The sequence below is a fragment of the Corvus kubaryi genome, unplaced genomic scaffold, assembly GCF_017639235.1.
Source record: "Corvus kubaryi isolate FWS band 111438036 unplaced genomic scaffold, C.kubaryi_AGA036_p1.0 37284, whole genome shotgun sequence".
Classification (NCBI taxonomy): Eukaryota; Metazoa; Chordata; class Aves; order Passeriformes; family Corvidae; genus Corvus; species Corvus kubaryi.
Window position 1 is genome coordinate 5,065,987 of NW_024581088.1, and position 24,927 is coordinate 5,090,913.

The following is a 24,927-nucleotide window of genomic DNA, read 5'->3' on the forward strand; positions in this document are numbered from 1 at the left end:
TCCACCCATCCATCCATCCATCCATCCACCCATCCATCCCTCCACCCATCCATCCACCCATCCATCCATCCCTCCACCCATCCATCCATCCATCCATCCATCCATCCACCCATCCATCCGCCCACCCAGGCACCCACGCATCCTTTGGGGTCAGCTGGCAGCAGAGCTCAGCCCGGGACGTGCCAGCGGCCGTGGCAGAGCCTTTGCCGCACGCCAGGACCCACCTGGTGATCCTCCTGGGCTCCATGAAGCTGGGGGAGTCACGTCTCCGCTTCCTGATGGGGGAGTAGCTCCTGGAGCGGCGCCGGGCGCGGGCGGGATCGGGATCACCGTGACGTGTTCGGGGCTCGTTGTCCTTCTCTCTACACCCCGGGGAGGAGGAGGAGAAGGGTCAGGGAATGGGCTGGGGTCCCGTGTGGGACGCAGGGCCACCTTGTGACAGCAGTTCCCTGCACGGGTGACACTCCCACCTGGGGCTGGCGTTTCCAGTGTGACCAACAATGACTTGTTACCACACCCCGAGCCCCAGGGCAGGCGGGACCACCCTGAACCGCGATGCCCTGTGAGCCCGCTGCTGGCACCCGCGGTGTGCCCCGTGCCCCTGTCCCCCCGGGCCTGACCTGCTGGCTGGCTTTTTCGGCGAGGGCGAGCGGGAGCGGCTGCGTGCTGCTCTCTTCTCCCGGGAGCGGGAGCGGGACTTGGAGAGGGAGCCGCTGGAGCTCCAGGAGCTGCTGCGCTGGCCGGGACTGGGGGACGGGCTCTTCCTGCGCTCCGAGGCGTGCCGGGAGTGCTTGGCTGACGACTCCGAGCTGCTGTTGGGCCGGCCCCGGTGGTGCCGCTCCTTCACCCTGTGAAGGCAGATACCAGCACTGCCTCGCACCTCGTCCTGGCTGGCAGGGTGTCCCCACGGCAGCCAGGGACCCCAGGTTCCCATAGGGAACACCTGCATGACGCCAGTTTTTGCCTGGACTACATCCTTGACTGTAAAGCCCAGGGCTTTCATCTGCCTGGGATCCCGCACCCTGTAATCCCATGCTGCCATCCAGGCACTGCCCTTCGCATTGGGATAATCCCTTGCGGGGATGACCCTTCCCACAGTGTGCTAGCACTGACCCACTGTGGCTCTCCCCTTTCCCCATCCCTAGCCCCAAGGCCATCCTTTCCCTATCACCATCCCCGTGGCTGTCCCCATCTCCATTCCCAACTCCAACTCATCCTCATTGCCATCACCGTGGCTATCCCCATCCCATCGCTATTCCCATCCCCATCCCTTGAGCATCCCAACCCAGCTCTGTTCCCTCACAACTTTGCCTGGATGGATTTCAGGCGCCCGCAGGGAGCTGCACCCCGAACATACCAGCCCAGCACCCATATCCCGGCAGGGATGACAGGACCCCATCCCGGGCGCTCCCTTACTTCTTGCCGTGGGCGCCGTGGTTCCTGTCGGGGCCGGCCGGCGGGTGGTAGGGGTGGGAGCCGGCCGAGCCCTCCGAGTCGCTGCTGTAGCCGGCGGGGCTGAGCGGCGGCGGCGGCGGCTCCCGGGGAGCAGGAGGCCGCCCCTTGCTCTGGCCGCGGTGTCGGGACGGCGGCGAGGCACTGCGGGAGCGATGCCGGTGGCCGTGCTTGGCCCGCTCCGGCGTGGGCGACCGGGAGCTGCGGGCGCCGTGTCGGCCCCCCCGGGTGCGGGGGGACGGCGGCTCCGTCCTGCCGTGAGCCCGCGGAGAGGGGGACGCCGAGGCCGGCCTCTGGCAAGGGGGGAGAGAGAGAGAGAGAAGGAGGGAGAGGAGGAAGGGGGGGAAGAAGACAAGAAAGAAGGAGAAAGGGGATTTTAACGGGGGGCGCCGGGCCGGGGGCGCAGATCACAACGTCAATGCACATCGCATAAGGCAGGCTACACAGACGCTACTCTGCACCTTCCTCTCGCCCTCAACAACGTGGGTCATGCAAACCTCCGCATGCAAAACGCCAAAAAAATATAACTCAACTTAAATCGTAATAAAAACCCAAAGGAAGGGGTGGGATGGGAGGAAAATAAATCCAAGAAAGCCCCAAGTCGTCGGGGAGGGAGAGCTCGAAGGGAAAGAAACATCCCACCCCCAAAACAAAAACCACCTGGAGAGGGGATAAAGCAAACCCTGGTGCCCACCCGCCCCGACCGAGAAAGGGGAAGGGAAAAGGGGGATAAAACCCAAACGAAGGGAGGAAAATAGGGGAAAAAAGAAAAGATGAGTGGAGGGGAGGTGGGGCAGTGGGGGAGAGTAAATCAGACTGAGCCGAGGGGAAGGGATCGAACCAAAGAGGGCCGGAGGTGATGGGGTCTGCTCACACAGAGGCATGCACATATATAGAGATATATGTTCTGATACGTGTAGTTTTTATCGATAGTACGGCTTTCGGCTTAAAACAAATCCAGAAACGAGGAAAAAACGGCACAGAGCGACAATGGAGGGCAAGGCAGGGGAGGGGGCCGGAGGGGCGAGATAAAAGAAACCAACAAAAAAGAAAGAAGAAAAACCATCCAAATCAAATCAAAATTCAAAAAAATAATAATAAAAATAAATAAATAAAAAACAAAGCAAAACTTCACAAATGTCCTCGTTACTGAGATAAACGAATGTCTCTGAGCTCTTCCTGGGACACGCATTGAGCTGTTAGCTGTGACTCTGCAGGGAACTGCTAAGTCCTCATCAGCACTCAACACAGATTTTGCTTTCTGCTTCCTTTTTTTTATTTTATTTTTTTATTTTTTCCATTATATGTTTTTTTTTTTTTAAGTCCCTCTTGGTTAACATCCACTTACCAAAAAAGTGGCATTTCCTCCTTTAGTAGGTAAGGTATGAAGAGAAGGGAAAAGCGGGGCAATATAAGTGCATCATTAGATTCACAAAAATGCAAGAGAGAAAGAAAGAGCGAGAGAAGGAGGAGAGACAGAGACAGAGCCAGAGAGAGGAGAAATAAAACAAACCAACTCACTTCTCCTACGGGGAGGGGAAACCTTGGGGCCACCACCGTGGCCAAGCCCTGAGCCAGGTTCTCCCTGAGACTTCAGGGGATTTTGCCCAGATCTGAGGCTCCCAAATATCTGAGCTCCTCTGAGCCACAAACGCTGCCTGGGTGTTTCCCCCATCTTTGCAAACACCACGAGACCAAAAAGATAGGTGGGAACAGGTCCTGCAACACCAGTCCTGACTGAGCTGGCAAACCCCAGCTCAGGGAGATTTGGGGTCTCCTTTCCCCCAGCCACAGCCCAGTGCCAGGTCCCTGAGAATCCCTGGAAGGCTGAATCCTGCACAGGGCATCGCTGAGTCCAGCTGAGGAGATCAAAGGGGGTTCAGGGATATTGGGATGGTTCCAGGATTGTGCCACCATGCCCAGGGCGGGTGACCCCAATTCCTCGTCATCCCCTTGCCCCAAATACACCAATGAATAGTCAGTGAATCCTTGAGGCTCTCTCCACCCATCCCACTGTGTTCTAAATGCCACTTTTCTCCCCAAAAAAAGAAAGGGGCAGGGTGAAGGGTTGGGATTCTGGGGATCACCACGAAGATGCTGCAAAAGGGACACAAGGTTTCCATGTCCCTGAGCATCCCAGACTGCTCCACAACCCATCACCTCCTTGTCCCCATGGATAAGCCAATCCCTCCAGCCACAGAGCAGCAAGCTGGAGCCAAAATGGGGGGATTTGGGGTTTTTATTAAAAATCCGTTGCTGTTGCAATGGCTGCGGCGAGGGGGAGGCTGGCAGTGACGATCAGCCCTGCTCAGCTGCCCTGCAAGCACTGGGGGACATGGATCTGCTCCAGAGGGATGCAGCAGCCCTGGAATGGGGGATCCGTGGAGCCCATGCCCAGCCCCGCATCCCAGGAGAGGAACATTAAAGCAGAGAAGATGAAGAAGAAGAAGAGGACGATGAAGAGAGAAAGTGAGGGGTTTCCTCTTTCCCAGGGTGGCGTTTTTGGTCTGGCTGGCCATGCCGTGGGCTCGGGCTGCGGGATGCAGGGCTCCCACCCAAACCCTGGAGTCTCCTGCCCTGGAGTGCAGGAAGGCAACGAAGGTAAAAGCATCCCAAATAAACCCAAATTGGCAAAGACTCAGCCTAAAAGGGAAAACACACACTGGGCACTTGTGGGGATGGGACAGCCAGAGCAGGGATGCTGTCCCCTGCCCCTCGCAGACCGGGATGCCCTGGACCTGCCTCTCTCCAGGCAGGAAGATTTAAACCTTTCCCCACTGCAGCCTCCCTGAAGAGGGGCTAAACCCACGCATCTCCCCAAATTTCTCATTCCTTGCCCCATCCATCCACCCCAAAACCCCCTGTGCTCACTTCTACCCCTGGCCACTGCCCCTATTTCTCCCTAATTGTATTTGCCTTCATTACCCGGCCACTAATGGGGGACTGAAAGGGAACAGCCGTGCTCGGCCTCTGAATGGAAACGAACACAAATTCAGAGGGCTGAAAGACACAGAAATGCATTCTACCGACAGCACGAGGAGACGGGGAAGAGAAAAGGGGGGAAGAAAGAAAAAAATATTACGTGGACAGGGCAAAAAAAAAAAGTAAAAATAAAGAACGTAAGAGAAGAGCATGGCTTTGCAGCTAACCGGGAAAAACCATACAAATAAAAAAAAATTATATATAGCCACCAAAAAGAGACAAAATGAGAGACAGAGAAGGAGAGTGAGAAAGAAAGAGAAAGAAAGTCAGAAAGAAAGAGAAAATAACATTAAATCAAGCTACGGTGCTTTTCAACAGGCTCATCTGCAGAAGTGAACGTGCAGAGGTGGACGAAATACCTACCTTCGGAATTGGCAGTGACAGGAATGCAATAATAAAAAAAGAAAACAATAATCTCCACATTTGGAGGGCAGAATGGGAAAAAGACAAGGACTCTTTAGTACGGCGATCCAGACCCCTCGGCTAATCCCGTTTGCTTTGCTTAGAATTTTTTAAATTATTTTTAAAATTGGTCTCTTTAGCTTCTAATTTTTATTGTTATTTTTTTAAATTATTGTTTGTTTGTTTGTTTGTTTGTTTTTCAATGGAAAGGCTGCGGCCGGCCGCCGAGCGGGGTGGCCGCGGGGGGGTGGCTGGCTGGTGTCTGTAACCCGATCAGGCTGCGGTTCAGTCTTAAAAAGTCACTCTACAACATGGCAAAGTCCCGGATAACATGCAGGGAAGGCGATGGATGGAGGTGGGACACGGCGAGGGATGTTGGGTTGTGTTGGCCCAAAGAAAACCGGAGAGAGAGAGAGGGGCTGGAGGGTGCGTGTGGGCGAGGAGGAGGAGAGACCCAGGAGGAAGGCTGGGAAGGCAGCAGGGATGGATGGAGACAGGACTGGGTATTTAAAAGGGAAGGCAACGCCGTGCAGCGCCCCGGGGCACCCCTGGCTCCCGGCGGCTCTGGGGGTGCTGGGGTGGGCACAGCTCACCTGGTGGATGGGCTGAGCCCGGAGCTTTTGGGGGGTGTGCAGGAGGTGGGGAGGGGGCTGGGTACCGAGGATGCTCAGCACTCATCCTGTCGGGATGCAGGATGACCACAGGGTGCTTGGATAACCTCATCCTGCAGCCGGGGAGGAAAACCATCCCCACGGCAGCAGGATCCAGCTGAGGGCACCGGGCAGTTGCCAATTTGAGGAGGAAAAATTCGCTCCCTTTGCAGTGTAGAGCTGCTGGGTTCTCTTCCCTTTTAAATTCCTTCTTCAAAATATAGAAAATGGAAATACAATGTTCAGCGGTCGTAAATATTTAGGAAACACATCAGGGTTTTTGGTTTTTTTGGTTTTTTTTTTCTTCTCCACATTAACACACACAAAAGCAAAAAATTCTAGAACAACACGACGACGACGGGGTGGGGGGAAATAAAAATAAGAGAAATATATATCGTTTGCATTTCTGTACATCACAAGGGAAAAGAAAAGAAATCATGAGAAAGGAAACTAAAACAAGGGGGCAGGGAAAAAAAAAGCACGTTTCATTGCCCTTCCCTCCCCCTCTTCCCTGCTTCTGCTGAGCAAGAAATGGAAGTGTATATTACCGTTTGGGTTTTTTTCAAATGGGAGGCTAAAGAAAAACACAGATGGGATTAAAAAGAAAAAAAAATAAAAAATAGAAACCAGAGAGAGAAAGAAGAGAGAGAAAGAGAGAGAGAGAGAAAGTTGTTGGAGAAAAGTCCCGCTGGTGCCGGGGAGCCAAGGGAGCTCGGCAGCGATGCTGGGGTGGGCAGGGGGAGAGCGGGGCGAGCCAGGCGCCTGGGGGGCGGCGCCTCGGCACCCGAACCCCCCCACGCCCCAGCCAAAACCACAGGAAAGAAGAAAGCAGAGAGGTGCCCCGAGAGGTGGGCAGGGTGCTGGGTGCTGCTGGGTGCTGCTGGGCTGGGGAAGGTGAAGGGGACGTGGATGTGGGTTTGGGGGGGTCCTGGCCCCGTTTTCCGGGGTGTCCCAGGCCCTGCAGGTGTTGGGGTGTCAGTGTTGGGTGCTGTCAGCCCAGGAGCATCCCTGCAGGACCTCACCTGTGGGAATAAAGTCTGAGGCAAGTGGGGACCTGCGTGGGCCCCATCGGTGGAGTTCTGCAGTGCCCTGCCTTCACTCAGCACTGCCTCCAGCCCCCCATTAGCCAAAGCAGGCTCCTCATCATCCCAGCACTGGTTAAACTGGGGCTGGCCCCCTGGGTCCACTGGGTTAGGGCTCTGCCCCACCCAGCAAGGGAGCAGCCCCCCAGGTTTCACCAAGACCCTTGGGATGCTGAGGCAGAGCTGGGGATGCTCCGCTCCAATGTCACCTGCCACGGAGACCTCAAAATCCTAAAATCTGAGCATCCAGCATCAAATCCCCTCCAAACCCTAATTTGGCCAGACTGGGTGTTGGGGTCCTCAGCACTGGTGCTGGCCCCCTGGCACTAGGGAGAGCTGGGGTTGGTGGGGAAACAAGAATTTTCCTGCTTTTCCCATTTCTTGGCTGTCTGGGATCAATCTCAGGGGGCTGCTGAGCCCCGTGGTGACCCTGGCAGGTGATGCTGGCCTGCCAAGCCATCATCCCGGGGGGGCGACATCCGCAGGGCGACCTGTGGCTTTGGGGGAGGGATGACCTGTTGGCTGCCCTGATCCCTGCCTTGAGGTGATGGTCTGGCTCCCCCAGGGAGACCGCGCACCCAGCGCGGGGTTGGTGAGTGCTGGGAGGGTGCAACCCGCACCCCACATCTCCCCCGTGTGCTCCGGCTGGGCAGGGCGGGGAGCCGAGCGAGTGGGGAAGGAAGGGAGAGGAGAGCAGGGGGGCAGTCCTGTGGAGGGAGGAGGGGAGGGAAGCGAAGAGTGATCCAAGAAAAGCCTACGTACATCCGAGGGCTCCGGGAGCGGGGCGCCGTGGCTGTGGCGGCCGTTCTGGGCGCTGCCCTTGTGCCCGTTCTGGTGCGGCGAGGCCGAGCGCTGGGGCGAGGGGGAGGACGGGCTGCGGCTGGAGCGGGCGCTGCTGCCCTTGGGGCCATCCTGCCGGCGCTTGGGGCTCAGCCTGAGGGGAACCGCACCGTCAGTGCCGGCATCTCCGGCCCCGAGCCCGGCCCCACCCTTGGCCCGGCTCCGGCAGAGCCGCCGGCTGCAGCCCAGGTTTTGCCGAGGCCAGAAATGGGGTTAGAAGTGGCTCTTTGTGCTTTCTTTAGCTAAAAATTGAAACCCCGTCTGGGGACCATGTTCCCAAACCCTGCAGAGGTGCTGCAGCACCATCCCACTCCCCTCTATACCCATCTCAGGGACACCTCTGCCACCTGCCTCTGCCCTCCATCCCCCGGGGTCCCAAACCCTGGGACACCTCTGCCACCCACTTCCTGCCCTCCATCCTCCAAGGTCCCCATCGCTGGGACTCCTCCGCCTCCCACCTCCCCGCCCTCCACCACATTAGGGTGTCCATCACAAGGACATCTCTGTCCCTCTCCTCTACCCCACAGGGTCCCACTGCGGAGGCTGGGGGCTGTTGCGGTGGTGGGGACGGGGGTCCCGGACTGTCCCTACCTGCCGGGGGATTTCGAGCCGCTGTCGTCGGAGGAGAGCGAGGCGCTGTGGGAGCTGCAGGAGCTGCGGCGGTGCGAGCGCCAGGCCGGGGACTCACTGCGGGACCTGCGGAGAGGGCGGCCGGGGGCCGAGGGACAGGCTGAGCCGCCGCGGGGGACACCCAGGGGCACAGAGAGCCCCGCTCCCCCCGCCAGCGCGGCCCCTCACCTCTTGCGCTCTTTGTTTTTCTCTTTCCGTTTGTTCTTGGGGCTTCGGGACCTGCGGGAAGAGCCGAAAGCTGCAGACGTGGGAGCGGGGGCAGCACCTGGGGGTGGCTTTCCCAGCCCCCCCAGAGGCACCGAGGCTGCGGGAGGAGCGAGGGGAAGGACCTGCCTGGTCTGGAGCTGGGCTGCATTGAGGTTCAAAGCGCGGCGGGGATTCCAGATGGCTTTGGGGGGGACTGTGGGGTCAGGTGCAGGTTGGTAAGGCCAGGCAGGAGGGTGTGGCAGTGGGAAGGCGGGTACTGGCTCTGCTCAGCATCCTCAGGGCTCGGGCCCATTGTCACCCCCCCCCCCACACACTTGCTTTGCCCTGCGCCCTCTCTGGCACCCTTTGTCTGTTTTTCACTTCTTTCACCCTAAAATGGGCAGAGGGCATCTGCAGAGCAGGGCAACAGTCAAGGTTTGCCCTGGCCACGGCTGCCTGGGGTCCCCCTTCTCCCCTGGGGGACATTCAGGGCCATGTGGGACTCCACAGTCAGCCAGAGTGGCCCTGTGCCACGTCCAAGGGAGGAGGACACCCAGCAGCATCCAGCTGTGGGATGAGGGGGTCCATCATGATGGGCAGAGGGGAGGGGGACAGCAGGAGGGCAGGACACAGGGGGTCCCTGGCAGGGGAAGCTGGCAGCTGGTGGCAGTGGGGTGGCTCCTGGCAGCTGTCACTCTTACCTGTGTCTTCTCTTTTTTCGTGACCCCGATTCAGACCTAAGGGATGAAGAGGAGGCAGAGATGAAGGAGACACACTGATCTGGCCAGCAGGGAGCAAAGGCTGGGCAGTGTCCAGAGATGACGAGAAGGACAGGGGGATGGCCCCGAGGTGGGCCACTGGATGGGGCAGGTGACAGTGGCTGTAAGGAGGTGATGGCCCCATGAACTTCCATCACTATCCATGTCTAAATCCCACCCCAGCCCAAGGGCCTGAGCAGTCCCAACCTGCCCCACCATCCCCCACCACCCCTGCTGTCCCCAGCCTGCTGTCATGTCCATCCTACCTGTCACGTCTGTGTTTCTTTCCAGTCTTCTTTTTCTTTTCCTTTCGGATGGGTGAAGAGCTGTCACAGCTAGAGGGGAAGTGGGTGCCCTTGAGCAGGGAGCGAGGGACTCCCCAGCCTCTTCCCCCTGGCCCAGGGGAGTCTGGTCCCGCCACCCCCAGTCACATTGCTTTCCCTGGACCACCCCATGGGATGCACGAACATCACATGGCAGTTATTTCCTGGGGGATTTGGGCTGGGGGACAGAAAGGGACTTTTGGCAGAAGGGCTCTGGCTGCCTTCAATTCTGGAATGCCCAAATCCTGCTGTGTCTCATTGCCACCTCGTGGGCTCCACAGCCTCCAGCAGGAGACAAGGTGGCCAATTCCCAGCGGGATTTCAGTGGGTGGTAGAAGCCAGTCTGTGCTCAGTGGCCTTGCAAGCCCAGAGGGGACCCCGCAGCCCACCCAGCCCAGTGGTCACTCACCTGCGCTCTGAGCCGGGTTTCCTCTTTTTGCTGCCATGGGAAAGGCAGAGAAGAAAGGGACATTAGGGACAGCATCCTGCCCAAACAGCCAGTGCTAAGTGGTGAGGTTGTGGGTAGATGGACCCTTCACAAAGCCATATCCTGCCTGGTGCTGTGCCCTGTGGCAGCGAGCTCCTTCCCCACATGGACCAGGCAAGGTCCCAGCAGTGCATGCAGTGGGGGTGTGCACACACGTGTGCGTGTTGCAGTATCAGTACATGCAGATGCATTGCACCTCTTAAGGGTGCACATTCAGGGATGTACTGCCCCCCAAAGTGGAGTGACTTGCCCCTCCAAGGCCTGGGGAAAGGCTGAGCTGGGAGCTGAGCTGCCCTCCAGAGAGAGGGGACAGCGCAGGGACAGCCAGGGACTCACCGGCTCCGGCGGTGACCCGATTTCTTCTTCTTTTTCTTCTTGGGTGGAGGAGAAGTGGAGCTGCTCGAGCGTCTTTTCAGCCTGTGGCAGACAGCAGACAGGGTTGGGCAAAGAAGAAGGGACAGGCCCCTGGCCTCTGTGTCCCTGGATGGGGACCCTGCACACAGCAGGTCCCCAAAATCTGTGCACACCTGTACTCGCGGTGGCCGCTGTCCTCGCGGTAGCACTCGGCCGAGCAGTCGCACTGCAGCAGGCAGCCCTCTCCGTAGTCGGGATACTCCACCGCGTACTCCTCCCCATCCGCCCCGCGGTGGTTTTCTATCACACTGCCAAAGGAGGAAGCACAGGATTCATTTGGGGATCCCCGTTCCCTGTCTCCCACCAGAGCAGCTGGGGCAGCCCCAATGCAGCTACAGGGGCTGGGGGACATTCCCTCTGCCGCAGCATCCCCAGGGAACCTTGGTCATGTCCCTTGATGTCCACACACAGCGAAGCGCCAGGGTGCAGGTCTGCTCAGGGTCTTCCTGTGGCTCCAATCCCTGCAGAGATCCCCACTAGGCTGGCACACGGACACCGTGAGACTCGGGCCACCATCTCCCCACAGGGTCCAGCCTAAGCCTCATTCGAGCCCCTTCTGGCTTTGCTCAAGTGCTGGGGCTGAGCAGGAGGCTGGGTCAGCCTAGGTGGGTGGCAGGGCTGGATAAGAGTGAGAGGAGCTGGCAGAAGAGCAGGAAATTTAGGTGGGAACTGCTCAGGATGTCCTTGGCTTTGAGGCCAGCACTGCACGGTGCCACCAGCCCAGCACTGGAGCTTCGGGCAGGTAATGGTCAGTGTCCCTCCTAGGGGCCAGGTGAAGAAGGGGTGGGGGGACATCATGCCTAGAGCCATCAGGGTCTCCTCTCTCTCCTGAGTGACTTCATCAGCATTAATTTTTCCAACTGCCATGGAAACCGGCATGAGGTTGCCATTGACTACCGGGGCTGTGGGCAGGGCTTGGCAGAGGCCTGGCAGCTGGACTAGGACAGTCTCAGGAGTCCCTGCCCAACCTCTCCCTGCTGCCCTCACCTCCCTGGTCCTGCTCTGCCATCAGCCCCAGGAGCAAACCCCATGGGGAGCCTCTTATTTGCTCTTGGGGGATGTAGGACATCTCACCCATGGAGGGACAAGGACATCCAGGTGCTCTGGAGGGAAACTTAACAGATGGGGACAGGCTCGGAGGGTGCACAGCACCACACCAGCCCAGGTGCTTGCTTCCCAAGGGAGGTTTGCTCTCAGAAATCTGATGTGGGCTCCTCTGCCTTTCCCAGCCCTGAGGCGAGCAGTCAGCAACGCTGGTGGAGAAATGCAGCCCCACAGGATCAGTCCCTTGGCAGCCTGACCAGTGCCTGAGCAAAGCGAAGCTCCCAGTCCCAGACTGCAGAGCTGACAGTGGCACGTGTTGGCATCCTTGGCCACAGGCAGCCCATGGGCTGTTTAACCTAATTAGAAATGTCTTGGACCGAAACTACACACGAGACACCCTCCCCCTAACCACGGACGATCGCTCAAGCGGGTTTCGGGCTCCCTGCTGTGCCACAGCCATGGCTTTCTGGGTCCTCTCCAAGTGACTTCTGCTTTGGCCATGTCCCAAGGGTCGGAACAGCCTTTCAACCACCCACCCTACCATGGGAAGGGGGAGAAAGAGGCAAAGAGAGAAGTGAGCGGGGATAATTCCCTGCGTGTGTCTCTGCTCCGTGAGCAGGCAGTGCTCCACACCAGAGCCTGCTGCCAGCATCTCACCCATTAGCTGTGCTCAGCAGCTCAAGACCAGCCTTGTGCTGTTCCAATTATCCCTCCCTGCCCAGCACACACTCGCCTTTGTCTGCAATCCCACCAGCCTGTCCATCAAGCCCTTCTCCTTGGGGACCAGGCTGTACCGAGCTGTGCACACGGAGACGGGAGCTGGGAGAGCACAAAGAGCAAAGCCGGGGACTCAGGTGGTCACAGCTCTGCTCCACGCCTCAGTTTGCCCTGGGGAGTTATGCAGATGATGCTGAGCTCTCACACTGGCTTTGAAACAGGACCAGCTGGTTCAGACTCACAGTCCCGGCAGCTAAGGACCGAGTGGTAAAAGCCCAGAGCGGTGCTGGAGCAGGACCAGCCCACGAGATGTTCTGCTGAGCACTCTCCCAGCCGCCACAAGCGCCGATGCTCTTTATTTAAAGCTTATTTAACCCTCTTGTTCAGCCTCTTCATGCAGCACAGACCTTTGGCACGCAGGACATCCTCCAGCAGCTGAGATCCGTGCTGCTTGAAGAGCCAGCTCCTTTGGACCCAGCTCCTACCAGCTTCCTCAAGTGCCTCCGGCTTTGCTCTCCTCCGAGCAATCCTTTGCTGTGAGACTGCTCCTTCCAGCTCAGCACTGTTATTTATAGCCCTGGGGCTAATCTTTAATGATTACCCTTCGTTTTGCAAAACCAAGCCTGTAAAGGTGACAGCCAGGGCTGCCTGGGTAACCTTAAGGCACCTTTGGCTTCCCCATGTGCTTGTTACAGTGCTGGCCCTAACGAGACTGCCAGGAAGATGCCCTGGAGATGACTCCTGCCCCCACCAGCAAAGGCCACTTGTTAACACCTCAGGCATGATGCTCAGTGACCTGGGCAGGTTGGTTTTCCCCATGCCTTGTGTTTTTTCCTGCCTGGAGGAGGATCCTGGATGTTTCATGCTGTCCCAAGCCCATGTGCCCCATCCATGTGCCCAAGCCATGTCCCTGTGTCCCTCCCTGCCTGGCGTGCCAGCAGAGTGGTGTGAGGAAGGCTCTCCCTGCTGCCACGGCTTCCCTGCCTCCCTCTTCGCCCTGATTTCCTGACCCTAATGAAGCATTAATATTCAGTGAACCTGCAGCATCTATTCCTGTCCCAAGTGACCTGGTTTCCAGGCTGATGGATGGTGCACGCCGGGCCAGCCATGCTGCCAGGGCCATTAAGCATTGCACTGATAAATCACCATCGAGCTGGAGTGGACCTTGTTGAGGCTGGGGACAGTCCTGTGCAGGGCAGGAGCCGCAACTGGCGTGTCCCCAGCAGGAGCTGGGCTGCTTTGGACACCAAACTTGAGCCCTAAGTCCCCTTCCAGGGCAGATGCAGCCCCCTAGGACCAGGCACAATCACTGTGAGGAGTGATTAGAGACAGAGGAACAGTGCAGGAGCTCCTTGGAGAAGCTTCTTGCATGGGGTCCCTGCCCCTGGCTGGGGCGAGCCAAGCACTGAGACCTTCTGCACTTGGGTTTCCTCATCTGGGACAGGAGCATTGCAATGCTGGCCTCTGCACAGCACCCAGAGGTCTCCAAATGGCCAGTGCAGGATAACCTTTAAGCTCTCCAGAGGTAGGATACTGCCTCAGAGGGGCAAATCCTGCCTCCAGCTGACTGAACCAACCAACAACCAACCAACTATTAAATCAACCAACAAACCATCCAATCAACCAACCACCCAACCATCAAATCAAACATTGACTCACATCCAACAACCATCCATCCATCCATGCTCTCTACACCCTCTTCTTGTAGATCCACCTACCCAGTCAGGCCTAGACATACCCTCATCCACCCATTGATACTCAGGCAATCCAGGATGTGCCTCTCTGGGATGAGACGCACAGATGGACCAACTGGAAGCTGCCTGACTTACATTTGGCGCCCGTGCTGGTCCTCCCTGGTGAGCACACCTTCCTTCTCCATCAGCATTTGCCGAAAGGTCCCCACTTTCTGCCGGATCTCCTCTTCGGAGTACCTGGATGGGCAAAGACATGTTCTGGGCTGCTGTGATTGGAACATGGGCTTCCCATGGACCTGCTGAGGACTTCTATACCTTTGGGAGCGACACGTGGCCTAAGGGGCCAGTCAAAAGGAGTGGTGACATGGTGACAGGGGCCTGGAGGACAGCAGGAGCTCTGCTCAGTCCCCTGCCACCACTCTCTATGCCCTCCTTTCTCCTGTCTGCTTCTCCCAGAAGTGCTTGGCAGAGGAAGGGTCCTCAGGAAGGGTGAAAAGAAAAGGATGACCATGAGGTTCCATTCCCTGTGACTGCCCAGGCTTTGGGGCAAGTCCCCACCAAACTTAGCAGTGTCACCATTGCAGCTGCTGATTCCAGGGTTCACTCCCAGCATCTCTGTCCCATCACGAGCTCCCCCTGCTTGTCCCCATGATGCTCCAGAGCCCGGCAGCCGTGCCAGCTCTGCACTAACGCTGAGTGCTGACTCAGGCCGCTGCAGGGTTATTAACGAGAGGCACTAATCACTGTGTCCTGGCATCTGAGAACAGCCACTGCAAACCACAGCGCTCCCGCCGTCCCCGAGGTGTCCCTGGGAAGGGACAGGTGACAGCCCTGGGCAGGCAGGTGGTCCTGTGCCACATCCCGTGGCTGCACAAAGGCACCTGAGCATTTTCCTTGACTAAAAACATCCCAACAGAGGGATGTGGTGGAGACATGATGCTCTTAGCATCATCCCAGGGGAGAGGGTGAAGGGAGAGGGACTCCATGACACCACCTTGCTGCCACACTAGGATGGAAGGAGTCGGACTCTGTGTGTGTGTCCCTGCCCTCACCCACAGCCTCTACAGGGGCTGCTCATGGCCCACCCTTTCCATCACATCCCATCAGCATCGCTGTCACAAGCTCAGAAAACTGGATGTCACAGACAGGCCTAGCCCTGTGGCCCCCAAGGCTGTCACTTCACACAGCCCGTGCTGGGGACAGTGATGCCCCTTGCAGCGCTCTGGGTGCCCCTGGGTGCCCTGGGTGCAGAGAGGCACGTGGCATCACCAACCCCCCTTGCAGTGTCCATGCAGGGAAACAGCGAGGAGAGGGGAATTAATATTAATGAACTCATTTGCACTGAAAGGCTCTCATTAGTTCCCCAGCCAGACTCCACACAGAAGGAAGGCTGATAACAGGGCATGGAGGCAGCACCTCAAAACCAGGGCAGCACCCCCAAATGCTGCTCTGCTCCATTCCCTTGATGGCAGTGCACCCAGCTGGGCAGAGTGGCCACCCCACAAGGATGGAGCTGCCGGCCCTGGCCATCCCATGGACATCAGCCAGCCCACAGCAGCAGGAAGATGTCTGCCCGAGATGAGCATTTGCTGCAGCATATTAAGAACATGGCCAATGCTCTTGGAGAGGGGACATGAGGGCAAACAGGAGGTGACAGATGGGCCACTGCGGCTGGGCCATTAGCAAATCTGTGGGGGGAGGCCAAGGTGAGGAACTCCCCACCACATCCAGGGATGGAGGCAGGAGCAGCACCAGCCCTTTCTTTCCTGCATTCCCCTGGTGCTGCTTATAACCCCGCTGGAGGGGGTTTCCTTTTGCATTTAACATACAGAATGGATTTGGGAAAGAAAGAAAATTTGCTGACACTTCTTTTCTGGACGAGGAATCCAGCCTGCAGGCAGGGAATAACGCTGCAGGCAGCCTGGAGCGAGCTACAGCGCAGGCAGGAGGGGCCATCCGCCTTTAAGGAAACAAGGGAGTGCTAAAATCCCTGCAGAACCCCCTCTGCTGACACTCACATCCATCCTGGGGGTCTGCCCTCATCAACAACTCCCCCAAGGCCATGGCCAGGAGGCTGCCCCTGGTCCAGGCAGAAACCTCAGGGGTGCAAATCCCTTCTCATGGAACCCCCGCTGGAAAGCCCCTGTGTGGAGGGGAAGAGCAGGCAGAGGATTAAGCAGGTTGACCAAGATTATTACTCTAATTATATTATCATTTCGGCGTATCGCCATCATCAGTGTTATTAATAGCCTTAATAACAGCAAAGCAATTATAGCAATAACAACAATCCTGGTTGCAGTGTTGCTATTACCCATTGCAGTAATGATACTACCAGTAGTAAGATCCCTACTAGAGCTCAGGAACCCGACAGGAGGCTCTGGGCTCCCCAAAGCACCAGGTCAGCCTTATTTATTTCCATAATGACAAATTAGGCACAATCATTATTCCAGTCTGTGTGAGACAATTTAATTCTAGGTCACGCTTGCACTCTTAATGAAAGCCTTGGCGAAACCTTCCCTCAATCCATTTTCCTTCTCCCCAGCTCCCAGCTGATACCAGTCCCCGTCTACCCAAGTGTGCCGAAGAATTTGCTCCACCCATCAGGTTTTAGAGAGCTGTCAGAGGGATCAGGATGTTTGGCTGCTGCCAGAGACAGCACAGCCATGTCTGGCAGGGATGGGGGGGTCTCCTTTCTGGCCCCCCAGTCCCTCCTGCCCACCCAGGAAGGGATGTTCTTCAGCCCCTTGGGTTTTTCCGTAGCCCTTTGTTTCCCAAGGGGAGAGCAAAGGCTGGGGAGCAGCTTGCAGTGCCTGGCCATGGCATTGGCAGGATGGGGGCAGGGGGTCCTATCGCCCCAAAACTGGGGAGGAGAAGGAAGACGGGACAAAATGAAGCCCCAAAACAGCCTCTCCTGTGACCGAATGACAGCTCTCCTCTGGGATCTCACAATCCAGGCAGGTGGGGCACAGGGTAGGTGGCACTGATGACTTGTGCAACCATGAGAAACTTCACTCCTCCTTCCTGCTTCAGCTTTACCTGCAGGACAAGCTGGGATCCCAAACTTCCAAGCAGGGAAAGTGGATGAACTCCTAGGTCTGCATTATTTGGAGGCATTTCCCTCCACAGACCAACCCATCAAAGCTGTTTGATTCACCCAAAAGTGGATTTACTTCCAAATGGGGACATTTGCCACATCAAGGTACATTTTAAAGGGAGAGAACAAGGTGCAAACGGGTCAGAAGGATCCCAACCCTGATGTCCCCGCCACTCACCCCTGCTCCTCCATCATCTCCTGCAGCTCCATGCACTTCAGCTCCACCCGCCGCTTGCGCTCATGGTCCAGGATTTCCCGGTGAGCCTTCTTCACCATGCTGGGCTCCACCAGCCGCACCTCCTCCTCGCCCTTGTGCCATGTTCCTGAGGCACCGGGCTGGGGGAAGCCATTGGAGGCTTCCTGGGGCGAAGGCACATCAGCCCCATTGTTGTAGAGAGCCATGATCGCCTGGGAGGGAGAGAAAGAGTCAGGGTCAGTCCCTGCCCTGGTTCTCCTCTCACCCCACGACAACGAGGAGACCTTTTAAGGACCTGAGGGTAAAATCAGTCTTGAAAGCAGGTTGGTGGGGACAGTGACTGGGAGATCTCCCTGCACCTTGCTTCAGTTTCCTCATCCTCAAAGCAAGGCTGTGGGTACTCCCATCACCATGCTAAGAGGGCTAGCTCCCAGGAAAGAGAGGAGGACACTCTGCTCCAGCCTCATACCGGAAAAACCTGGCCAAGTGTGGGTCTGTGGGAGTCAGGACTATACAGCAGCAACAGGACAGGTGGGCAGGGGTCCCTCCCAGCCCCATGGACCCCGTTGTCAGCCACTGGGGGTTTGGAGCAGGGGCAGGCATCCATCCTCACAGTCCTCTAGGGACACTGTCCCCATCAGCAGGGAAATGGACACAAAGACCTCAGATATCCCCTTGCATTTCCCAGCTGCACTGGCCCGTTTGGTTGCAGTGGTGGGACATCCTGATGTCTGGCTCAGGCAGCAAACACCTACTGATGCCCTTGGGCCATGACCTGGAACCCTCTGCCGTGGCCCAGTGCGGGCTGCAAGGGGAGATGAGGATCCCCACCAGCTTCTGCCCCGCTGCCTTCTCCTTGCTCCTTCACCTTCACGTGTCTCTGCCTCCTCCTTCCACCACCACAGTCAATGTGTCCTCCCTTTGCTCCAAAAATAACCCCTCGGAAGAGGACAACCATTCCCGAGCAGCACTGCCATGCTGAGGCTCCGGCTGATGCTCCCCGAGCCTGAGGGAGGAGATGCTCCCAAATCTCCTGGATCAACCAGACAGACACAGCCCTGTCTCAGCGCCCTCAGGCCATCTGCGCATGGCTGAGCACCCATTCCTCACTGTCCCTGTTGTCTTGCCATGCCCCAGCGCCTCTGCCCAGCACTCCAGCCTTCTCCCGAGCATGGGATGCTCCCACTGGAGATGTGCTGCCTTAACCACCAGCTCCACCAGGCTGCAGAGGCACCACCTGGGCTTTACAGGGGTTTTACACAAAGAGAAACGACCAGGAGCAAAGGCAGAGCATCCTGCCTCACTCTCCAAGCTGGATTTGGGCTTGGAGATGCAGCTTCTGCCAGAAGCCACTTCTCTGAGGTGCTCCTATCCCAGGGATCCTGCTGGAGAGGCTTTTCCAAGGATGGGTGTTGGCTGCACGTCATCTCCTATGTGGGAAGCAGCCAATCCATACGCTGCCCATGGAGGATGGGGCAAACACTGGCCAAGGGGAGGAGGGATCCCTAAGCCCAGTAGAGGCATGAAGGGCAGATGGACCATGGACTGATCCGCACTGTTTCGAGCCCAGGAAAGTTTTGCCATTCCCAGTGCGCCATTCCACCAGAACACCAGGCAATTCAGAGCTTTCCATGGCTATGTCAGTTGGGACAGAGCCAGGGTCGGAATGCACATCACCCACGAGGGGCTTTGGCCATGTTTCTTTGCTATTTGAGGAGAGGAAACACCTCGGAGCCCTCCCTGGTGTGGTGGGGATCCCAACCTGGCCAGAAGGCTTCTCCCACCCCACAGCATCCCCAAAGGACATCCCTGACTTTCCCGCTGCCATTGGCCACCCCACACAGTCATTTATCGCCTGACAAGCCTGCCCAGGGAGGACAGCAGCTGAGTGCTTAATTACAAAGCTTTTTTCCCCTTTTTTTTCCCTTCATTACTACCACGCAGAGAGGAGCCAGCAGCCTTTATTTCCGCAGAGGCACAGGGGAGATCCTGCTGGTGTAGCAGGAGCCAGCCAGGGCTCTGCACTCCTGGATGCTCATCCCTGCTCCTGGAGGATCCCTCGGTCCCCCCTTGCCTGCAGCATCCACATTTCAAACCCCATGACACCCCACAGCCCTGCTCAACCCTCCCTGCCCACCCTGAACCCAGCCCCCTCCATATCCCAGGGTGGCTCCAGAGAGATGCTGCAGGAAAACCTGCCTTGGGGGCTCCTCTCCCTCTTTCTCCCATCAGGACATGAAGCCAAAAACCTGGAAGGAAATTAGGGAAAGGGGGAAGCTCCCCACTTAGAAACCTTCCCCCAGAGAGGGGCTCAGGGAAGGAGAGGGGAAAGGAGAGGATGTTTCCTGCAGCAGCCTCTGCTTGCTTGTCCCCAGTGGGAATTCATTTTATCCTGAGCCCAGCAGTGGATAAATTCATTGCTGAGAAACCTTGAGAGTGTGTGGGATACAGAGCTGGGCAGGTAGATGGAGATAAACTGGCAGCTGGATCAGTACCTGTGGGAGAAGGCTGCATGGTGGGGGAGGTGTGCAGATCCGCCAGGAAATGCTCCCTGTTTCCATGAAAAGGATGGAGCTGGTGAAATCCCCCTTGCACCTAGGGGCCAGGAAGGTGGACCCAGACTGGGGATGGACATCCCAGTGGCCTCTCAGCCCTGAGCAATATCCACCATGGGAGCTGCCACCAGCCCCTTGCCTCAGCCACAGCACGGGCAGGGAAACAAAGGAATGGGAAAAACCCACCCACAACCCTCCCCCAGCTCTCCAAAGGGGCCCCAGGCAAAATCCCTGGGTGCCAAACAGAGCCAGCCCTACACTGCTGGTGACAATGGGGACAAGGACAGAGGGAGCCCATGCTCCCCAGCTGGGTCTGTGCTCTCCCTGCCCTGCAAGGAGAACCCCAGCGATGCCCTGCACCCACAAGGGACAGCTCAGAGACACAGAGTGGCTGCCACCACCACAACCTCAATCCATCGGCCGCCACACAGGGACCACCCGGCTCTGCCAGCACCAAAACCAGCACCAAACCCCCCAGCACAGCCCTGTCCAAACAGCAGTGGTTTCCTGCCTGGCTCAGCACTACCCCGATAATAAAGATGATGGTTAAATATTTCATTATCTGCAGTAATTACCCACAAAACATCAATCACTGGCAGCCGCTGCCCGGCTGCCTCGCCCAGAGGGAGAGGAGACATCCTGGGGAGAGCTCTGTGTCTCCATAGACTCCCAAAGGCTGCAGGATGTAGCTGGAGACAGTTGCTGGCATTCATTCCCACCTCCTGAATTCCCTTACTGTCACCCAGGAGGGCTCAAACCCCCTGGCACCATGGGCTGGAGACTTCTGAGCAAATCCCTCTCTTCCCATATTAACCAGGCATTCGCCCACGTATTTTGGGATGCTGATCCTCCTCCCACGTGCCACCTTGGGCCTTGGGGAGGTCAATCCAGCTTTTCAGATTGCAGGTGCTTTCTGATGCCTGGATTAGAGCTTTTGGAAGTGTTCAGAGATGCCCCATCCTCCATCCTCATCCTCCATCCCTATCTTCACTTTCATCCCCAAATTCCATCCTCCTCCTCATCCCCCATCCTCCCCCTCATCCCCTTCCTCCTCCTCATCCCCATCCACCATCCTCATCCTCATTCTCCATCCCCATCCACCATTCTCATCCCCATTCACCATCCTCATCCCTATTCTCCACTCTCCTCATCCCCATCTTCCATCTTCATCCCTATTTTTTATTCTCCTCCTCCTCACCCTCCACCACCATCCTCCATCCCATGCCTGGGTCTCTCCCTCCCTTCCCAGCCATGCTGAATCACACCCAAGGTGTGGAGGACCTGGGCACCCACAGTGCCAGCTCGGTGACTGCCAGGACAGACAGAAGGACGGACACTCTGTGCTGTGCCCCTGTCACACAGCCAGGCCAGACCCTGCCAGCTTGGGGTGCAAGGCTCAGCCCCGCCATCCTGCCAGATTTTGGGGCTGCTGGTTTCCAGCCAAGCTGTGAACAGAGCTCACTCCCTGTGGGCTGGAGTGGGGTGGCCCCAGGATGTGACCGTCCCCATGTCCCAGCCCTGGGGCTGTCCCACCTGGGCTTTGTCCAGCTCACAGGTTCAGAACTCCAGCCCGAAAAGAAAGAAGCAAAATGATGGGGAAAAGAGTGTTATTTCACCAAACTGCTTTGGCCTTTTTACTTCCCAGCCCAGAACAAGCCCCTTCCCAGCCGGCTCTGCTGAAATCCCCCCTTGGCCCCGCTCAGCCCCCGGGCCATGCCCGCAGCCCCCGGCGCTGAGCAGCCGCCGCCGCAGGGCCCTGCCGCCGTACTGCGGATGGAGCCGCGTCCCGGGGGGAGCGGGGATGGCAGCGGGGGGGGCCGGCAGTGCCTGGATGCTCTCCCGGGTGCCTGGATGCTCTCCCGGCATCTCTCTCTCGCTGGGGAAAGGCCGCAGCGGTCCCCGGGCATCCTGCCCCCTCCCCGTGCCTCGGTGCTAATTAAAGCCGCCTCCGGCTGGTGCTCCATTAATTCTCGCCACATCCAGCTGCACCAGCCGGGGCGGCCGTGAGCGCCCGCGTGCCGGGATGCGGGCACGGGATGTGGGCAGCGAGCCCAGCACGGCGGCTCCCTGGACCACTCATGCACTGAGCGTGCCAGAGCTCGGCCCCAACACGCCAGGAACAGCCCGGGTGAGATGAGGATGCTCCAGTCACTCCAGAGAAGCTCAGAGGGGTGGTACCCATGTTCTCCTGCCTGTTGGGATCTCATCAGGACATACCACCACCAACTGAAACCATAACCCTGTCCCCAAGCACGTACAGCCCCATCCCAGGCTGCTCCCTGTCTGTGCCGTGGTGACACTTGGAGAAGATCTTTTTTTTCAGGACACAAAATATGCCAGAACATATTTTTTATGTTTTTATATTATTTAGAGGAGGCCAGGCAGTCGGCCTCCTCTAAACACCCAGCTGGAGTTACAAGGAGGAAAAGTCCGGGGTTGCTGCCATTAATTGGGCTGACCTTCTCCAGAGCTGCCTTCCAGTGCCAAAAACCATGAGTCAGACCTTCAAGAATAAGGAAAAAAGGCAAATCTAGCTTTAAAAGTGCGGCCATTCCAGGGCTTGTTAGTGCTGTCCTCCAGTCCCAAGCCACAGGGACGATGCCCGTGGGAAGGGGCAGTGGGAAGGGGCTGGTGACAGCCCTTGCAGTGCTTCCACCCATTTTCCCAAGCCCGGGGCATCCTTTTCTACAGCTGCCCGAGCAAAATTTGACACCTCACAGACTTTAAAGCAATTAGTAAAGAATATATGGATGCTGGCTAGGGGGTCAGGAGCTGCAGCTGCTTGTGCATACCTACGTCTGTGCAGATATATATATACATATATAAAAATATATATATATATTTTAAAATAGATGAGTAGGTATGAATCATCTATAAAATAGATGATTAGGAGAAGCTAAACAGTTGCTAAGCAACTGGGCTCCTTCCTGGCTTGGGGATGTAGGGATGGGGGAGCCAAGCTTGGGGACTGGCCCCCCACCAGACAAGCATCACACAGGGGTGTGGGCACAGAGATCCCCTGGAGAAGATCCAGAGAAAAAGGCACAATGGAGGGTGAGGAGCCAGGAGTTACCCCCATCCCCAAAATGCCGTGGCTGAAGCCCCCCCAGCCTGAACCCCTTGGGTTGTTGGCTGTTGAGAAGCTCCATTCTCAGCTCTGGCTGGAGAAGAGCTGGTGGGAAAGGGGTCACACCACGATAGGAAACAGCCCCAGGACCCATGTGGTGACCCCATTCCTGAATCAGGGATGAGGGAAAGGAGGAGCACATCCCCCCATGCCGAGTGGAGAGGCAGTGGATCCAGGTGATGGGTTTTCCTATGGGATCCCCAGCCCTGTGCCCCTCTGGTCACACTTTCCTCATCCCCTTGGGAATGCCCTGCCAGACCTACCCCAAACAGGAGGTGCTTAAATAAGGAATGGGGATGGAGAGGGGAAACAGCCGCCCCAGGTTTTGCACCTGGGCCATTTGCTTTGCTGGGCAAGGAGTCAGGAAGAGGCACAGTCAGCCCGAGGCCCATCACCCCTCTGAGGAAGGGGAGTAATAACTCTACTACAAATAAAAGCAATTATTGAGCACATGGAGGAGCAGGGGGATGACTGCCACAATGAGGTCACCTTCCCCAATGGGGACACAATCCCAGCGAACAACCCCTGGGGCTGAGTGCTGCAGGTATAGGGGGGTCACGGCCAGTGCAGGGGGAGCATCCAGCTGGGAATCCCCCTCACCATCCCCCCCCGTGGCTGCCTGGGTGGTTGTGTAACGGGAGGAGCTATTCCGGGGTTTGAGCACGTTATATAAGCCACGGGCCACCTGGCCGGGGAAAACGGGAGTTGGGAGACAGGAAGGAGGAGGAGGAGAAAGGGCTTTAGGGACTGGGGACCCCCACATCCGGCAGGCCCTCAGCATAAGGACTAAGCCCTTAGGGTGACCTGCACCCCGCAGGCATCCCCTGCCCAGGGATACGGGGTGAGCACCCTCTGCTTCCTCTTCAAGCAGCCTCCAGGACCCGCTGCCACATATCCACCCACAACTGGATCTGGCCCCTGGGGCATGAGACCCTTTGTCCAGGGAAAAAGCATCATTTTCTTGGCACCAGGGACAAAGCCAACCAAGACCCCTGCACCCCTCTGCCTGGCAAAACCCCTGCTTGCCATTCCCAACAGCGACCAAGGACCAAAGGTTCCCTTAAAATCTGTCCAACTTCTGGCTCTGAAAGCCCCCGACGTTCCCTGCACGTGTTGCCAGGATGAGTCCTGGAGCAAGGGGAGGCAGCCACCTTGCCAGAGGAATTTAGGGAAAGCAGGTGAGACACAGAGGGTGGTGTTGTGTGAGGCCACGCCGGCAGTGGGACAGAGAAATGACGATGTGTGTTTGGACACAAACACTGTCCCCAAAATCCCCCCCATCAGGGGTGTCCCTGTGCTCCTGCCAGAGAAGAATCCACATGCCAGGGCAAGGAGACCAACCAGGGCATGAGCACCTGCACCCTTGGAGAAGGTCCTTGACATTTTTCACCAACCTGAGACACCTCCAAATGCTGCCAGCCCCCAGGTGACCCCCCTACAGCAGTGGGAACACAGGCAAACCAAGACACATCCAGTCTGAAATCTCGCTCTGGAGGGAATGAATGAACCTGTGACCTCTGAAAGCCACCTGCTCCCCCTAAGCCATGGCCTGACCCCTCACCACCAGCCCCCTGCGTGGCACTGCCTGGACATCCCTGGGGACAGACCTGATCTGGGAAGGAGAAACACAAAACGCTCCCAAAAGACGAGCGGTTGAGTCGTTGCTGTGGCTCCCCGCTGCCAAGCCTTGCCCCTCTCCTTCCCTCGTGCAACACCCGCAGGGTTTGAAATCTCATCAGCCAAACCCTCCCCAGCACAGCCTGGGGGTCCACGCAGCAGAGGCAGGGGCTTGTCTCAGCCTCGTCTCCCGCCTGTACCACACAAGGCACCAGCTGAGGGCTCAGCACTGTCCCGTCCTTCCCAGCCAAAAACCTGCTGCTGAGGGTCACCCACTGTCCCAGTCCAGCCTGGCTCCCCACAGCATGGAAAAGAGGGATGTGGGTGCCCCCCCAGCCACTCCCCCAGCACCAGGGAGCCCCCAGCACATCCACGTCCCTGAAGGGACCCCCGTGCCCCCAAAAGCACCTCGTCTCCAGACTCCTCGCCCCATCCCACACCCCCAGGAGCATCTAACCTCACGGGGGGACATCCCTGGCACACCCCTCCCGGTGAGGTCCCCAGCCGTCCCAGAACCCACAATACGATGCACGCCTTACCCACCCCTTCCATCCATGTCGCTTTGGAGACCCCAATTCCCAGCCCCCTGAGGAACAACGCACCCCTAGTCCCCATCCCTGGGGGTCCTCACCCCCCTGCCCCCAGCGAGCATCACCGGCTGGGTGGGGGGGCCTCGT

At 57.7% G+C, this 24,927-nt stretch overlaps 1 protein-coding gene across 1 annotated transcript in view; it reads right to left on the bottom strand.

Moving 5' to 3' along the window:
• Window positions 1–17,192, bottom strand: part of SRRM3 (serine/arginine repetitive matrix 3) — a 21,309-nt gene extending 4,117 nt beyond the window's left edge. Inside the window, exons 1-13 of the mRNA XM_042026012.1 lie at window positions 16,934–17,192; window positions 13,797–13,898; window positions 10,320–10,454; window positions 10,129–10,209; window positions 9,715–9,744; window positions 9,249–9,317; window positions 8,926–8,961; window positions 8,207–8,257; window positions 8,000–8,104; window positions 7,331–7,502; window positions 1,417–1,745; window positions 621–848; window positions 225–362 (exon numbers count right to left, since the gene is read on the bottom strand). Of these exons, the coding sequence (XP_041881946.1) occupies window positions 225–362; window positions 621–848; window positions 1,417–1,745; window positions 7,331–7,502; window positions 8,000–8,104; window positions 8,207–8,257; window positions 8,926–8,961; window positions 9,249–9,317; window positions 9,715–9,744; window positions 10,129–10,209; window positions 10,320–10,454; window positions 13,797–13,898; window positions 16,934–17,157 (1,700 nt within the window). The 5' untranslated portion in view covers window positions 17,158–17,192. The remainder of the gene's footprint in view (window positions 1–224; window positions 363–620; window positions 849–1,416; window positions 1,746–7,330; window positions 7,503–7,999; window positions 8,105–8,206; window positions 8,258–8,925; window positions 8,962–9,248; window positions 9,318–9,714; window positions 9,745–10,128; window positions 10,210–10,319; window positions 10,455–13,796; window positions 13,899–16,933) is intronic.
• Between the last annotated feature and the right edge of the window lie 7,735 nt (window positions 17,193–24,927).